Source organism: Terrapene carolina, unplaced genomic scaffold, assembly GCF_002925995.2.
Source record: "Terrapene carolina triunguis isolate 2854851 unplaced genomic scaffold, T_m_triunguis-2.0 Scaffold604, whole genome shotgun sequence".
Lineage (NCBI taxonomy): Eukaryota > Metazoa > Chordata > Testudines > Emydidae > Terrapene > Terrapene triunguis.
Window position 1 is genome coordinate 1,008,624 of NW_020664955.1, and position 17,579 is coordinate 1,026,202.

The 17,579-nt window shown below is 50.7% G+C and overlaps 1 protein-coding gene across 2 annotated transcripts in view; it reads right to left on the bottom strand.

Annotated features, from left to right (window-relative positions):
- Positions 1-849: 849 nt before the first annotated feature.
- Positions 850-17,579, bottom strand: part of TEAD3 (TEA domain transcription factor 3) — a 57,492-nt gene continuing 40,762 nt past the window's right edge. For both annotated transcript variants that reach the window (XM_024210515.3, XM_024210514.3), the window contains 9 exons: positions 14,918-14,929; positions 14,200-14,337; positions 13,709-13,740; positions 12,774-12,835; positions 10,527-10,660; positions 9,975-10,148; positions 8,419-8,559; positions 7,613-7,765; positions 850-5,941 (listed from right to left, as the gene is read on the bottom strand). In XM_024210515.3, the coding sequence (XP_024066283.1) occupies positions 5,828-5,941; positions 7,613-7,765; positions 8,419-8,559; positions 9,975-10,148; positions 10,527-10,660; positions 12,774-12,835; positions 13,709-13,740; positions 14,200-14,337; positions 14,918-14,929 (960 nt within the window). In that variant the 3' untranslated portion in view covers positions 850-5,827. The remainder of the gene's footprint in view (positions 5,942-7,612; positions 7,766-8,418; positions 8,560-9,974; positions 10,149-10,526; positions 10,661-12,773; positions 12,836-13,708; positions 13,741-14,199; positions 14,338-14,917; positions 14,930-17,579) is intronic.

A 17,579-nucleotide genomic window follows, 5' to 3' on the forward strand; every position in this document is an offset into this window, starting at 1 on the left:
GAAAAGATCTCTCAGTCCAGGGCGATAGTATCTTTTCTGGGGAGGCCTCTCCCCCAGGACTCCAGGGCCAGCAACTTGGTAGCTTGTCTCCAGTAGACTCAGTGCAGATGAGGATGCTCTTAGCTTCACTTAGGGTTCTTAATTTTCAAAGGGGGGGTGGGAGGTGAGAATGAACAAGCAGGCAGACTCTCAGACTTCTGACATTCATGGCCAAAAATGGAAAGACACCCTCTGACATTCAGAATGTGAGTACCAATACATACACTGCTGTCTTGGTTGTGGTCTCTTGAAGCAAATGATGACCCAAGATTTAGTAAGAAAAATACTTCTCTGATCAATAGGTCTTGATATTCATCTAAACATTGATATCTGCTTTTTCTCCCCCATCTTACAGTTGGGGAAATCAAGGCAAGGAATATGTAAGTGCCTTGCCTCTTGAAGATGATGGATGGATTGCAGTGGATTAACAACAAAAATGCACCCCTTACCCAACAAAACCCCATCGCCAGCAATACAAGAGGTTATAGAAAATAGCAGGGTGATAATGGAGTTAAAAGACTGGATCCACACCTGGGTTCAATCCTGGCTCAGACACAGACTCTCTCTGTGACTTTGAGAAAAGAACTTCGTCTCACAACCCCCCACATTTATAAAAGGAGAACAAAGATAGTCCCTTTGTCAAATCTGTTTGGACTGTAGGCTCTTTATAAGGCTCCCTCTTTCTTTGTATATGTGCAGTACCTAACATAATGGGGTTTGAGCTCGGTTAGGGCCTCTAGTCAGTGCAATGATACAAAACAATAGACAATAAAAATACCATCTCAGGAACTGTGTTGAGCCAAACCACGAACAAATAATTTTAATGGTTTTCAGCAGACCCATAGTAGGAGCTCCACTGTCTCATCTCGCTGAAGTTGGACAGATACAGTAAACACAACAAATATATGATACAACCCATCACAGCTGGATTAAAAAAATACACAAAAAATATAATACATAAAAAATGGTTTTACATTGTGGACTGACAGCTCTACAAATGGTGACCGTAACCCTGGTAAGCTTTACAAAGTCTTTAAAAAAATAAAACAGTACTTCATGTGAAATTCATAAATATAGTGGGGGCGGAAGAAAGGAAGGGGCTTGGTTATTGATTAAGAGTCTCTGGGTACCTGTTTAAGTCCCATTACGGGAGAGCCAAGCACTTGGCATCTCTGCTGCTGTCCCTTAGGGGTGAGCGGCAGCCGGGCTAACGGGCAGCACGTGCATGTGTATTTGTGTCCGCAAACCAGAGGTCAGAGGGTGTGTGAGAACAGCCAGGGAACTAGGCAGCGGATCTACTGCATGATGCTCTGAGATTACAAGGGAGGGAGGGATGCAGATGAAGGGCTAAGAAACATAAAACAGTCCAGTTTAAGAAGAGATTCTTTCAAATGGGGCTCTCGCCCAGTGCGGGAGCAGGGCAAAAACAAAGGCAGGGCGGGGTTGTGTTGGGTTTTTATAAAGCCCAACTCGGCTAGCAGAGCAAACTCCCCCCACCCTCCCCTCGGCGAGGGGACAGGAGCCTGCCTCAGGAGTGTATACAGCGCCCTCTCTCGAGAAGGCAGGTTTAGGAAGGGGAAGAGCAGGGGGGCATTGTTGTGTGTCCGCATGCTGATGGGAATGCTTGGAAAAGGGGGGGGTTGAACCTCAATTCCCAGAGTTTTAGATCTGCGAGTGAAACAAACAAACGTGCTACATATAATTAACCCAGCCAGGTCTCCCCACCACTGGAACACGGGCACAGAAAGGGAGAGTTGCCTGGGACTACGGGGATTCAGGATTCTCCCCCTCCCAGACTGCACAGACGGCAGCTCCCCACCTCCTCTTCCCACTAGAGCTACTCCAGCTGTTCCCTACCCCACAGCTAGAGGTGGGCTGAAGCATCCAGACATCAGTGCGCTCGGCCTTCGAGAATCAGCCACCGATGACCGAGTCTTCCGAGGAAAGAAGCTTGTGCCACTCTGGGGGACAGCTACTCTCCCAGCACTATCACCACCACCACCCACGCCAAGGGGAACAAGGAGCCTGGGACATTTGCTCTACCCACCCAAGGGGACTGGGGACCAAGGCTCAGAATACTCAGGGGTGGAGGGATGGCAGTCCTGGGAGTCTCCACGCGCCTTCGCTCTCAATTCCATGTACCGTCAGTCCTTGGAACTTCAGCGCCTGCTGTTTGCTCCCCAGCACCGCCGTGTATTCTCTGCAGTAAGGTATGTTTCCTGAGCTAGTGCCCTGGGCTTTGCCGTATTACTGCTCTGGTTCCGACAGGCCGCCCCGTCAAGGGTCCCAGCGGCTCCTCAGGCTCACGTGGGCACGGGAGTGTCCGTCAAGACTCCCCAGGGAGGGGTTTCCAGGACACCCATGGGTGGCACCAATTGCAATGTTATTAGAATAGTTCAATACGTTGTACTAGAAAAACTTTGACCAACAGATGGTTTCCTTCAAGGGTTGGAAGCCTGCTCCCTCTTCACAATTCCCTCAATGCTCCTGACAGTTTCCCCTGGTCACAGAAACCCAGGGCCGCCATATTGGATTCAAAGGCCCATAGCTTGGCTGCCTGCCTACCTAGCTATGCAATAACTGTGCCACCAAGCAATGTCTGGGCATCTAGCCATCAGAACAACATACTAATCAATCCCTAGCTCGAGCAGAGGGGGATAAAAAGGAAGAAGAAACGGGTCAAAACTGAAGATTCAGCCCCTTGAAAGCGAGGCTAAGTCAGCTGGGAAAGACAGGGTATGAAGCAATGAAATGTCAGTCTCCATAACATCCCCTTCCCCTCCCTTCTGCATCCTCAACCCAGCACTGCTCTCACTTTCCTCCCAGGACGGAGGGAGGAAGGCAGCAATGGAACGACAAGCCATTAACCCACCAGTTTAGGAAGCAGCACAATGCAGTAGGGCTCACATGTCTGTGAGATCCCCCCCTTATACCCCTTCATCCGGAGCAGGCCCCCTCCTGAAGACAGAGAAAGGAAGAGAAGTCTGCAAAGTGATGGGGAGGAAGGGAGAGGATCCTAAGGACAGTGTCCCCCCTGCTCTCCTTCCACTACATCTATGCCACCTACATGCACCAAACCCTTGAGATCTGCACAATCACCGTCCGCCTGATATGGCCAGTCTCTTCCTTCAGGCACCATCTCAAAGACCCCCACTCTCTTTGGGTCCCTTTCCAGAGATCTGCAGTCTCCTAGGAGACGGACATTTTTCCAGCACTGGGACCTCCCCTTGTAGCAGCCTCGCTGGGATCAGGCCTACAAGCTAATCTAGCTGGGCATCGAGGACCCCTGGACTCCAGCCACTAGCAGGCCCATCCATTCCCCCTCTTCATGCTAGCAATCTCTCTTGCTCCAGCCTCCGGCAGACTCACTCGCCTTAGTGGCAAAAGAAGCAGGTTCCCACTCCTAACTCCCTCCTGCAGTATCGGCTCCTCCCCGAGAGCTCCCCCCCGTTAGTAACAAAGTTCTCAAAGGAAATCCCCATTTCCAGTGACAGGCTCCGAGCTCCTCAGTGGAAAAGCCACGTCCCTCAGCGGGGATTGGAAAGGGCATAGGAGAGGCAGTTTAGTGTGAGAGGCGTGCTGGGAAGTGCGTGAGGCTGTGGGAAGGGCAGATGGGGCAAGGGAAAAGCTTAAACCGAAAAAAAGTCAGACCGAAAATGCCGAAGAGGAAGAGATGGGAAATTACATATGTAAATTAGGGTAGGAAAACACAATGCTGTTGCAATTTCCCTATTACTTACTATTAAGCCACAAATGAATAATTAGAGGAACACTACTGAGTAAAAACCCCTGGGCCTAAGCCCGGATGGTGCAGAGAGCCCAAACTCCTACCGACTTCAGTGGGAGAGGAGGACATTCATCACCCTTTATTCTGCTTTGTTTCACAGTAGCACTAAGCGGCCTTGGCAGGGCCCCACTGTGCTAGGTGTTGTATAGACACACAGTGCTGGGGCCCGGATTTTTGTTACAAAACCCCAGATAAACATCTTTTCCAGCACTGCCAACTAATAGCCCCGGAGGTCGTTAAAACCAGATTTTTCCACACTCAGATCCATTTTGCATATTTTTGTTTTGCTAGTTGGCCTGTTCCTGCATCTGAACTGACACTATATCTGTCAGTTTCACTTTGGTTCCAGTCACTTTCACAAGGCTGGGCTGCAAACGCTGCAGGGGCAGGAGAGTTCAACCCCAATTAAAAATACGCTCTCTTTTTAAAAAAATACATATTTTATAACCTCATTTTAAAAAATTATGAAAAAAACGTTTCCATTCAAGTTTGGACAACTCTCCCGACTGCCCCTTTAAATTACAAATCCTAAATTTTGGACTTTCACTCCCAACAGTGTCCCTTTAAGCTGTACCGCAGCCATATCACCACCTTCCACTTTGTCACAGCCACGTGGCCAGATTTCAGCCAATGCGACACCCCTGAAGTCCAGGGAATTGTGTGGTTTACACCATTGGTGGATTTGGCTAATAGGGATAATGGGAGGTGGGTTATAAGGTGCCACTGTGGTGGATGGGTAGATCCCACTCCATTGCCTGCAGATGGGAACGATCAGGAAAGCAATGAGGTTGGTAGGGAAAGTTAATACCCTGCTAAACTGATCTTCTGGCTTTGGTCTAAGCTTTTCCTGCGTCTCTGCCACGAAGTCAGATGCCAAAACATTGGCAAGAGTTGCTTAAAGCTTCCAGTCACTCGGGATGTTTGAGAATTTCCTGGGTGATCCCATCCTCTCTCAGTCCAGGGACTTCCCCACGCAGCCTTGCTAGCACATAGCCCTCTCGGACTCTGCCTGGGTACAGCCATTATACTGCTGTCTCCATAGCCTCTGAGATCTCTTTTCTCCAGCTGAGCCCTCTCCTGTCCCTCTGCTACCCTCCTGTCCTCCCACCACCTGCTCTGACCTCCCACAAACAGCCATGCACTTAGGACCCTCTTCTCTCAACACACACTCCAAAGTGATGCACCCACACTCCCAACATCTGGGACACTGCATGGGACCAGCGCCCTCCCGCACGAACCATAATGCCAGGCATATTGCTTTGGTACCTCCATAACCACAGCTCCAGGGACAGTGTTGCAGGATTGCTGCACTCCTGAAACAAATACAGTGCTCAGTGCCATTGCTGTGATAACGTTTTTTACAGTCACCATTCCCTCTTGCAACTAACTGACGGGGACGTTCCACACAAAGACCTGACCTGCGTCTCTGGGGCCCATGCTGGCTTTGCACATAGCCCACTGCAGAGAGTGGGGCAGAAAAATTCTCCCTTTCCCTTGCCCGATTCCAGACCAGACCATGTCTTGTTGGATAAACCAGGCAGCATCCACTTTCTCATCCCACTCCAAAAGGCCATTTTGGCACCACCCGCTCATCAGAACGAAGCCAGGCAGAGCTGGGCCGGGGCGCACGATCATTTATATCTGAACAAGGAGGAAGGAGGTGCATCTGGGTATTAAGAAGGGGTTGTCGGTCTATGTGGCAACATGCCGCTCTAGGAAGGCATGCTGGGAAAGGCACACAGGCGGTAGGCTTCAGCAACAACGAAGGCCAAGTCTTTCCCCTTCCAGCTCTGGAGGAGCCCTTCCTTTTGCTCTATGGTTTCTTTTTCTTCTTTTTTTTTTAAAAAAATTGTTCCTAAGTAGAAAACATCTTTGATTGTGAGTCAGTCTTTTTGGCTTTTCTTTTTCTTGTTTTCAAAAGACTTCCGCCGAGGCATCCTGCACGGGCAGCTTCTCTGCAAAGACCTCTCCCCCCCACGCCCTGCCCATCCCACAGGGCCTCTAGTCTTTGACCAACTTGTATACGTGGTGCTGGGCGCCGTGCTCGCTGGTGGATACCTCAAAAACAAAGGCTATACAGAGCAAGGTTTCCTGGGTATCCCTATTCGTAACAACCTGGGTAGATAGGAGAGAGAGCAGAGTCAGGAGAGTCCAGAGATGGGTTCTGTGTTACCCAGGAGCGGCGCCAGGGTTTTTGGCGCCCTAGGCGGAGGTCCTTCCGCACTCCCGGTCGTCGTCGGCAATTCTGCGGTGGGGGGGTGTCCTTCCGTGCTCCCGGTCTTCGGGGCACTTCGGCGGCAGGTCCCGGAGCGAGTGAAGGATCCGCCGCAGAATTGCCGCCGAAGACCTGGAGCGCGGAAGGACCCCCCGCCGCCGAATTGCCGCCAACGGCGGCAAAATGCCACCCCCCAAATCCTGGCGCCGTAGGCGACCGCCTAGGTCGCCTAAATGGAAGCGCCGGCCCTGGTGTTACCTTGTAAGGCATAGTTTTACCACGTGGATGATTTATTTTATAGATCTGTATCCTCTAGCTCTATATCCCCACCCACCCACCCACACACACCCTGAGTCTCCGCTGGATTGTACCTCATGAACCCACTTACCCCCAGTACAACATAGATGAAATCTAGAGCTGGTGCAAACTCCAAACTTTTGTTTCATGGGACATTTTTGACACTTTGCAAAAACAAATATTTTCAAAATTTCCCATGAAACAGAAATTCCACCCCCAAAAAGTAGTGTTGGAAAAATTTTGAAATTTTATTTCAAAGTGAAATTTTTCTTTAGAAATGTATATTATTTTAAAAATGTTTTTATATAATTTTTTTTACATTAGTTCTGATATGACATGTAAGAGTCTACAATGATGTGATGTCAGATTATGCTATGACTTGACATATGATGGCAGATTTTACACTACTACTACATGTCATGGAATAATGTACAAATGATAAAAATCTACAAATAAACCAATACATTTCAAAACGAACATTTCCAAAAGAAATTTCATTTGGAAAATAAATTTTCTGGGGGAAATGGCATTGAAATCTACACAATTTCTCAAAAAATTTCAGTTTTGTCTAAACAGTATTTGTTTTGATGGAAAACTCTTTTGAGGACTATTTTGTGACCAGCTCTAGCAAATTACATGTAGCGGGGTACACAGCTGCATATATATTTATTAATATGTGTGTCTCTATAGTGTCTATTCACATTACATTTTTACTGTATTTTATACACACACGCACTTTTGAAGGATAAAATTTGTGTGAACAAAAAGGGATTAACACCCTCCCGTCCCTCTCCCCAAACTCTCTCAAAATCCCTGTGAGATTTGCCCCAAACTTTCCCAAAAAGGCCGCCTTGGCACAAGATGTGGCCTGTAAAAATTCTAGGTTCTAGGGAACCTGGTTTGATAAGGAAATGGCTTCGAAAAAATTAGAGCCTGTGTTTTCAAAATGATTTTAGGTTCCCAACTTGAATCACCTTAAACAAGGCTGATTTCCAGAGGGCAGATGCTCAGCACTGTCTGCCTATCAGGGTTCTTTAAGGCATCCCAAAGAGTGCACCCAGAATAACGAGTCACTTCTGAAAGTTTAGGTCCTGGTCTATAATGGGGGGACATCTTCAGTCTTAACCTGGAGGGGGGAGGGGATTTGCACCTACATGCAACAAAGGGTGGTCATATGATTGTGGTCATCAGTAAGTCATGCATCACTTATGCATGGTGAGCCTGGAAGTGGAGACTGGGGATGGCAGAAGAAGGAAGGAGGCAAGGTCAGGTACCTGCAGGATGGTGAAATTCTCCAGGACGCTGTTCATCATGTACTTCTCCGGGAGATGCTTGAGTTTGTGGATGAAGTTGATCATATATTCGCACATGGGGGACCGATGGATTCGATAGACGAACCGGCCATTCTCCAGCCGTGCGTACTCTGTCTGCAGGAGAAGGGATCCAGGTGCTCAGTGTTACTACACAGTTAGCACATGGCTGACAACAGAGAGTGCAAGGGAGCAGGAGGGAGTAAGAGCATGCAGGACGGAGGATGTAGGTAGCAAAGACACTGGGATCTGCAGCAAGAGCCTAAGCAAACTGGGATAATATCACTGGAGAAGGCTGAAATTTACTAGCTCAGGTACTAGATGCGTCCAGATCTGTTTAAGGAACATGATCTTCTCTAGCAGGTTTCATCCAGCTATTTCCACTCAATCTGCCTTTAGGCTGTTAGCTCTTTGGGGCCGGATTCTGTTAGCATCTGGCACATTTTACCTGTGACACAGCACCGCACGTTCCTATGGTAAATAATAACGGCACAGATCTCTATTAATTCAGCTTTGAAACCCCAGGGAGGTAGGTACCCTCTCCATTTTACAGATGGAGAAACTGAGGCACAGAGGGGCAGTGACTTCACCAAATGACACAGGGAGCCAGCTGCAGAACTGGGAATGGAATGCAGGGGCACTGACTCTCAGCCCCCTGCTCTTGCCAGTCTCGCCGTCTCCTGGAGCCAAGACCAGATCCCAAGGAGGCCTGACTCTCCGTCTTGTGCTCTAGCCACTAGCCCGCACTTCCTCACAGGCGTGGGACTCACCTCTACCTTCTCGACGACTTGCTTCCCGAAGGAGCACACCTTGGTGGAGACGGTGACGGTCATGTTCTCTGCGCTGCTGTACTGGCTGCTCACGCCATAGAAGGTCCCAGGACCGTCCTGGATAGTGCTGTTCAGATCCGCCTAAAGCAGAGAGAGAGGGAGGGTGTTACCAGGAATTGAGCTAAGCTTTGGCTGGAGGCAGGAAGGTCCAGAATGTGGAGCTTTCGGGGACAGGGACCTGGAGGTAAAAAAAAAAAAAAAATCACTGATTTACAGAAATACCATCTTTCTCTGCAGACTGAATGCACAGAGAGCACTTCAGCCCCTCCTGAGACGCAACCACATCTGGGGAGAAAGACAGCAGCGCATGCTAGGTTAGGACAGGAAGCGGAGAATACCATATAAGCCATTGCAACCCAGCGGGCTGGGCAGAGAATTGAGGGAGGCAGGATGTAGTTACCCCAGTTGGAATTTGGCCAGGACATCAGAGCTAAATACCTCTGCTCTTGCAAACACTGCTGCCAGATCTTAAAACCAAGGTCCTTACCCTTGGGGCCATTCCCATCTCAGGAGGACACAGTATGGACAATCTTAAGAGGTCAGAAAGCAGGAGTCAGACCTACCCACCCCGCCCCAAACCAGGAGACTTTTAAAAGTGTGTTGCGGTCGGTCTTGATTTTTGAACGCGTGTGTGTGTGTGTGCGTGCGTGCTGGCGGCAATTAGTGCCGCCAGCTCTCCCAAACGTATAGAGGAAGGAGATTTTGGCCCCCTGTGGGAGACACGCTGCTCCCTGATGGCACAGAGCTTCCAGCTTCTCTCCAACCCCCACATTTTAACTCGTTAATTTCATGCCTCCACCGTCCCCACAGGTTTTTAAAATGTTTAAGAAGTTTCATTTAAAATTAAATTAAAATGCAGAGACCCCTGGACCAGTGGCCAGGACCTGGGCAGCGTGAGTGCCACTGAAAATCAGCTCGCGTGCCGCCTTTGGCACACGTGCCATAGGTTGCTTATCCCTGGCTTACAGGATGAGGGACTGTCTCCCTCCCGTGCCAATGGTGTCGGCTGCGCCGGCTATTCCCCGCCGGAAGCACGTGGCTGGGGCTGAAATGGCAGCATTGAAGATGGCACGTCCCTGGGTTGAGCAGTGACGTAGAGGAAAGAGCCCCCTACCAACACAGCCCCCCTCCCAGCACTGCACTGACTTGGGAGGGAAGCGGGTCCCTCTTCCGACTCACCCACACCTGTTCTTGCCGTCTCTAGTGACCCTGGAAGATCTCCCACCCAAGCCTGGACCCAACCCAAGCTGGTGTGGCTTGTAAAGACAGGCAGGATCACCCCCCAAGTGATATGGCTGATAAAAGCCCCTGCATGTCTGTCTACCGCTGCCAGCTGCCACCCTGGCTTCTGGTGGGGAGAAAATTTCTTCCGGCTTGACTCAAATCATCGTACAAACAGGGCTGCCGGCTCCTGCCCGTCACAGTGTGCGGGAGCGTCTGGGAGGGGCTCTAGAGGCACAGCTGGGCATTGGCGGGGGGGTGTGCATGGTTCTTACCCAGAACTTGACAAGGAAGAAGGAGTTCTGGGGTCCTCTCTCGTAGAGCTCCTTCAGGCCCCCCTTCTTCTCGGGGAACTTGTCATAGATCTGGCGGATGTCCACGGCCTCCAGCAGGGGGTCGCTGTATGAGGGGTTCGTCTGCCCGATGTGCACGAAGAGGTGTTTGCTATACTGTAGAGGAAGCAGGAAGGGTGAGCGTTGTGGGAGCGGTCATCGGTCGTCCTAGACGCATGCACACCATGGAACCACAGCCACCATGGTGATGCTGTGTCAGACGCTGGGACCCAGAGCCCTCCGGCCTCCCATCACCGCCTGGGCTAAGAGATCACAGGGACCCAAGCTATGCCTAGAATCATTCTCCACTCCCCTCTGCTGCACAGGAGCAGCTCCGGGGGACCCCAGACATGTGCCTGGGCGCCGATGCTTGGTGCTAAGCAGCATAGGGACAGGGGAAATGCCCCCTCTGATCTCTGGGACCCTCCTCCCCCTCAGTCTGGTTGGAAGGGCGGGGTGGGGGTTCCGAACTCCCAGCACCCCCCACAGGGTTACCGTTTCAGCATCCCGCGGCACCTCCATGAACGCCGAGTATTCCAGGAGCCGCAGCTTGGCGGAGGCGATGGTGCGGTCCTGCCAGACGGGCACGGCCGAGGCAGCCGGTGGGAGAGGAGCCAGGGGCTCGTAACCTAGAACAGAGATGGAGAGACCATCCAGCAAGCTATGGGATAACCCACCATCCCCTACAGCAACTTGGGGCAGCTTCGGGAAATCTGTGCCCACAACACCGACGCGGAAAGAGATCTGGCAGGTCTCAGCAAGTCCAGCTGCCCTTACTACTAGCCAACGCTGGCCTTGTTTCCTATACTAAGGGCAGGTCTAGATGGCAGGTTTGCTGTGCATTGAGTTGATGCGCAGTACGTAAGCTGTGGTGACAGCATGCACATGGACAGCGGTTTCCATCCGCATCATTACACACACACGACAACTTGGAGCGCTGTAAGTGCGGGGCATTCGGAGGGGACCTCCAGTCTGGCTCTAGAGGTGTCATGCAATGGGGCTGGCAACCCCCTTCCTTGGGGACCTATTCCAGCGCCCAGTAGGAGGCGGCAGACACACACATCTCTCTATGTGGTCTACCACTAGAGAGGGACACAGAGCCACACTGCGTTAGCATTGCCAGGAAGCTTCCCCTGGCATACAGCCCAATCCGACTCTCGGCCTGCACATGCTCCCTTCGGTTACGTGAGACCCACATGAGCTCCTGCCCAAGTTCTGCGTGTTTAACCCTTTTGCTCTTTCTGTGAACACTGGAGGGAAACAGAGGCCTGTCCCGCCAGGGACATCCCCCACTCTCCCATCCCTGCTAAGAGGGTCAACTTTTGGGGACAGGGGCTGACGGTTATTTAAATTACACACACGCACAGCACCTAACACTACAGGGCTTTGATTCCTGATCGAGGTGTGTAGGCACCACAGCACTGTCAATAACAATCGCCCTCCCGTGCCCTAGAGCAGTGGTTCCCAACCAGGGGTACACGTGCCCCTGGGGGTACGGAGAGGTCTTCCGGGGGTACATCACATCATCTAGCTATTTGCCTAGTTTTACAACAGGCTACAGAAAAAGCACTAGCAAAGTCAGTGCAAAGTAAAATTTCATATAGACAAGAACCTGTTTATACTGCTCTATGTACTATACACTGAAATGTATGTACCATATTCATATTCCAGTGGATTTATTTTATAATTATATGGTAAACATGAGCAAGTCAGCCATTTCTCAGTAATAGTGGCTGTGACATTTTTGTATGTTTATGTCTGATTTTGTAAGCTAGTAGATTTTAAGTGACGTGAAACTTGGGGATACGCAAGACAAATCAACCTCCTGAAAGAGGTACAGCAGTCTGGAAAGGTTGAGAACCAATGACTTAGAGGATCACTGGTCTTGGCTAACAGCCCTCCTGGGATCTGTTGTGGCTAACTGGTCTTCCTGGCTAATCAGATTATAGTTTCTGAGGATGGGGGATTTCCACCTGTGTTTCTTGCTCAATACATAACAATGATGCTGGCTGGGTCACTTACAGGGATTGAACCTAGGACTTCTGGAGCCAAGATCATGAGCCTCTATTGTGTGGGCTAAAGACCAGATTCCCTTACCTTGAAAGCAGTAACAGACACACTAACATCTACACGTGGTCTAGCCACTAGGGAGCGATAAAGAGCCACGCTGTTAGCTGGGTTACGTCTGGAAAGGCAGAAGGATCAGTGGGTGTGGTGGGAGGCTGCTTTATTTCTGGGCACACCGGGTGGCAGAGGATTGCTGATAACAGAATTAAACAGGGCAGGTTCTCGTCCCAGCAGACTGAGGAGACTCAGGATCAGGGGCAGTCTTGGGAGCTTTGCACCCTGGTGAATTACAGACTGTGATGTGGAGGTGACACCCTAATATCTGGGGCTTGGGGCAGGTGGGAGACCAATTCTCCAGGACCGGTAGCTGGGGTGGCGTCTCTGACGCAGAAGAGACAATTCTGCCCTCAAGTGTGAATCCCGGGTGCAGGAGATGATAGAAAGAGGAGGAAAAAGCCCCTGAGAAATTAGCGCTCAGGTGGCCATAGCAACAGGACACAGAGATGCATATGTGAACATGCACATGAGCAGTGGGCAGAAGCTGGGGGGGTGGAGCCTTCATCTGGGGGAGGAGCCAAGGGCAGGGCAATTAAGGCAAGCAAATGAATAGTTCTGCACCTCCAAGAGGCAAGGCACTGGCGGAAATCTGGCCACCAGTGAAAGCGACCCACTTACTGGCTAGTGATGGAGGCATTGGTGGCTGGATGGGGTAGGCTGGTTGTGCAAATGGTTTAATGCTGAAAAACAAAGTGCATCGTTAGGCAGGTTAATGAGAATCTCGTTTATAAAGCGTCCTCCCAACCCACCTCCTCTCCGTAGGGAGCTGACGGACGCTTCCTGGACAATTAAGACAATTAAGACAAGAACATTGATATCCAAATCCATATTGTGTGCCTGTGCGCATGCACACAGAGACCAGCTGCTAATTCTCATCTCCCTACATCTGCCTGCCCCGCTCTCCCCTCCCAAAATGAAGAGGCCTTCTGCACCCCTCCCACCACGGACTGGGATATGTCCAATCCTCCCTCCCCGACACCCCCTTAGTCTAGTATAAATGCAGCTCATCCAGAGGCCCATGTTCTCAGTGCACACAGCAATCAGCCAGACACCAGTGCTGGTTGGACCCCAGAGCTCATCAGAACCAAGTCATTAGCAGCGAGGTGTTGGTGGATCATTGTCACAACCTCAGGCCAGAGATACAGCAGTTCTCCATCCATCAACACACTCAGCATGGGCAGTGGCCAGGCAAATGTTCCGCACACCCCACCCCAGAGGAACCCACTCCTGGGGGTAGAGGGGAGTTCTACACACAGGTTTCTGATCCTCTCCTGACTACATGGGAGCCGGCTGCATGCATCAGGTTGTTCTCCACACACTGCTCACATGTAGGCTTAAAAACGTGCACACCAGTGATTTGCCTAAGCTGGCAGAGTTGGGCATAGGACCTAGGAGACCTGGCCCCCCGGGGTCCCTGCTCTCCCCCATAACAGCACACTGCTTTCCTGATCTCTGACTGACACAAGAACTTGGAGGGAGAAAACCAAGTCATATTAAAGCATCAGCAACCATAAATATGGTCTGATCGAGACTTGAGGTGCCTCTTTACTTACTCCTGAGAGGGTCCAGGCTGTCCGCTCCAAAACTGGGGAAACAAAAGTACACAGGAAGGAACGGTCAGGGACTTAGTCGCACATCCCAACACCCCGCAACATATCTTACCGCCCCTTTGAGCGGGTCACTAAACAGCTCGAGGGGTTTTAAGGTTGCGCAGCAAGTCTACAGCCAACCTGGACACCACTTCTTCAGCAGAAATCTGCTAGGGGAATGCCGTAACTGTGAGCTCCCCAAGGGCCAATTCTCCTGCCCCTTTCCTCAACAAAGCCACCTGTCGGGAGAGCCTAGGACTGGAGTAGCTGTGAGCTCCCTTGCAGCCACCCCTCCCCTGCTGTTCCCTGTATCAACTCCCAGTGTGGCAGGTGAGCCTGCGGTGGCTCGACCTCCTTCCTAGACGGTGTTCCTAGCCCATTCCATGTGGCAGATCCTACTGGGCTGGGAGCACAGGGCGAGCCTTTTTCCACCTGGGGAGAGCGGAGTCCCTTACCCTGGTGGGAGCAGAGAAGACAGCCTGAGGAAGAGGAGGAGGGGGGCTGAGTTTGTTCTGCAGGACGCTGGCGGATACGATCTGTGCAGATGACATGGAGGCCATACTCTGCAGGGCCTTGTCCTTCGAGACCTGGTCCTTTGAGAGAGGAGAGGAGGAACAGAAAGCATGGTTACCAACCCAAACCGGACAGGGACGCAGACCGACCGACCGACACCGATTACCCCCTTCAGCCCAAAGGAGCCCAACGCGCTTTACAAACTGGATCTATACACGCAAAGGGATCCCTTCAACTGCCCCTGAGATGCAGCCACCTCTGGGGTGGAGTGTGGCAGCTGTTTATCATTGCCATCCATTGTTACACAACAGTTTAGGGCAGGAAGTCACAGAGAATAATGCAGTCAATGAAACAGCAGGGGGAACTTGGGAAGGAGAACAGAAACCCCCCAGACTGGAATTTGCTCACATCAACATCCCAAGGAATTGTTGAGCACAAGTGGCCAGGGCCTCGGTTTTAAGTCTCACATGTGAGAGGGCACCCTTAGCAGCACTGGTTGGGTCCTGACTCAGAGAGAAAACACCCCCCTACCCCTGCACTGAATCACTGATACCAGGGATTTTTTCTTGGGAGGTCTCTGTCCATGGGAGAGGGCCAAGGAATATTAAAGGGATAAAGAGACGTTTAAAGAAAGTAACTGCAAACTCAAGCACTACTTACCAAGTTCATGGCCTGTACGTAAAAGAAAGGAATAACAACGGTTAGTATGTTTGCAACAATCCCAGAGCAGATGCACGTCTGCACCCTTATAGGCGTCATTAACATACTGACCCTTTGAAGAACCAAGGGAAGATGGGTTTGACTTTGGAAACAAACCAAATCTAAACCTGGGTGGTTTCTAATGGACCCGGTCTCTCTGTGTTTATAACCCTGCCTGGCAATCTGGGTATGTGGGACGCCAGGGTGTGAATGGGTACGACAGATCCGTGCGGGCTGGTAACCTCTTCTCAGTTAGGCACCACTGAGTAGTGCACGGGCCGCTGTGAAATACTAGAATAGGCTACAGTAGAACGTGAAGCTAAGGATAGTGAGCCAAGGGCTGATTGGGCATGAAGCAACCTTACCCAGTGCACACAGGTACGTGTGTGACAGCTGCACCAGCAGCGGAGGCAGGCCCGGTTCTATACGTGCACACAGCAGAAAGGCAGGGAATGAGGAGTGCCTGGCTGTATGTGAACCGGGGCACTGGAACCATTTTTATAGTGGGGGTGGTGATGGTGGAAACCATGTATTTGGTTGTGAACCGAGTGGCTGTGCACATGTAGATCTGAGTGCAGAGAGGAGCGGGAAGAGTGCTGGGTAGAGGAGATTCAAAGGGATGCGTCTGAGGAAATGATTCTTAGCTGTTTTACGATGGATTGATTTGAGAATTTCCAGGCCTGCCACATAGATCCTCATTTGGGCTATTGGATCTTCTGTGTTTTTAATATCATCAAGTCTTTCCCATTCACCACCTCTTACAAGTTTTAAAGCTGGCAAAGTGAAATGAGAAAATAGGCAACAAAAATAACCTCTGCTTATCATGCTCAGCTCCAGGGACATTGCGGAGGAGCCATAGGAAGGAGAGGATTAAAACCAGGAAATCGATGTGTGCATTTGTATCAGCAGCTCATCTCTCTCTCTCCAAACTGCATGGACCTCAACAGCTGAGCTCCCATTCGGGCCTCTAAGGAAGTGGCCACATTTTCAGAAGGGCTCAGTGCAGTGGGTGCACACTGGGTGTGGAGCACTAGATAATCTGTCCCTAGACGTCTGTGTGTTTACATGAGGCAACTGGAAAAAGGAGCAAGGTTTCCCTTTTGCAATAACTATTTGGCTCACTCAGCAGGAACAGAGGGTTCTGCAATCTTTCCCAGCACATCTGTGGTCATCCTAGTGCAGGGGTTCTCAAACTGGGGGTCGGGACCCTCAAGGGGTCACGAGGTTATTGCATGGTGGGTCGTGAGCTGTCAACCTCCACCCCAAACCCCGCTTGCCTCCAGCATTTATAATGGTGTTACATATATTTAGAAGTGTTTTTAATGTATAAGGGGGGGTCGCACTCAGAGGCTTGCTGTGTGAAAGGGGTCACCAGTAAAAAAGTTTGAGAACCACCGTCCTAGTGTGCTTACTCTGTATGCATGCCCTGCTCATCAGATCAGATATTGCTTTTCCTCCTCAGAGCTTAACTCGAGGCTTGATCGGCCCATTCATTTTGAACCAATTTTAAGAGCCCCCAGAGACTCAGGAGATGGATGTATTTTAAAAATCAGTATTACACAGTACTGTAGCATCTAAGAGCTACGTGCACGGACACACGTTGGAGGCGTAGTGAGAACCGAAAGGCAGCTGGACTTGGCTGTATTAAAAAAGGATCCCAAAATGGAGATACAGTTGTTCCACACACAGGCCCTGTTGGCCCTTCCAAAATTGCCCTCAAGTGCCCATCCCCCCTTCTAGAAGAGTAAGAAGGGCTTGTTAAGTACAGCCTCCGTCCGCACCAGTTACTGAGAGTCCCCAGGGGCCAGAGGAGTTCCTGTCCTTATGAAAGAGTCAGATGGGATTTAATAGGGACCTATAGAAATGACTCACAAACCCTATACTAGAATTTAACAGTGAGCCAGATCCTCTCTCTAGGTTCTTTTGAACAATCCTGTAGACTCTACAGTAGGGAGAGAATTCCCTATTCAATTCTGCAGGGATTTTCTGCCTGGACTTGTTAAATGGGACAGGAAGACAGAGGGCACTGGAACAAACAAATGCATATGGACCAGCGGCGAGATTTCTCCGCCACCTGGGAGTGGCCCCCGCGCCATGCAGGCTAATCATAGTTATTGCACTATTATGGTGTGTTCTTCCCCTCTGTTTGCGGCATCCACCTGTTGTCTCTCGTCTCCTACTCAAGCTCTTCAGGGCAGGGTCTTTTAGTTAAGCGTGTGCACATGTGCCGTGCCTGGCACAATGGGGCCCCGATGGTGGGGCTCCCACAATACAAAATGAACGACAACCACAAAAGGAGGAACGTCCTGATGAGAACTTTCATTTCCGTTTCAGTTGCAATACCCCTCCCCGCACCCTGCCCTGTGACCCCACCCCACCCACATGTGCCTCTGGCACCCAGCAAACAACAATACAGAGAACACACAGTGGAAACGGTTACTGAAAGGTTAGTCAAACTCCACTTAGAAAGAGGGAAGGAGAGAAAGAAAAGCCAACCAGAGAAGAGACAACATTCCAGTTTTATCCTTGCTCTGCTCCCTTGGCTCCTGGATCCCTAGCCTGCCCGCTAGGCAGCCAGAATGAACTGGAGCAGGGTCTCCATAGGAAGTCCCAAAGCTCCTGG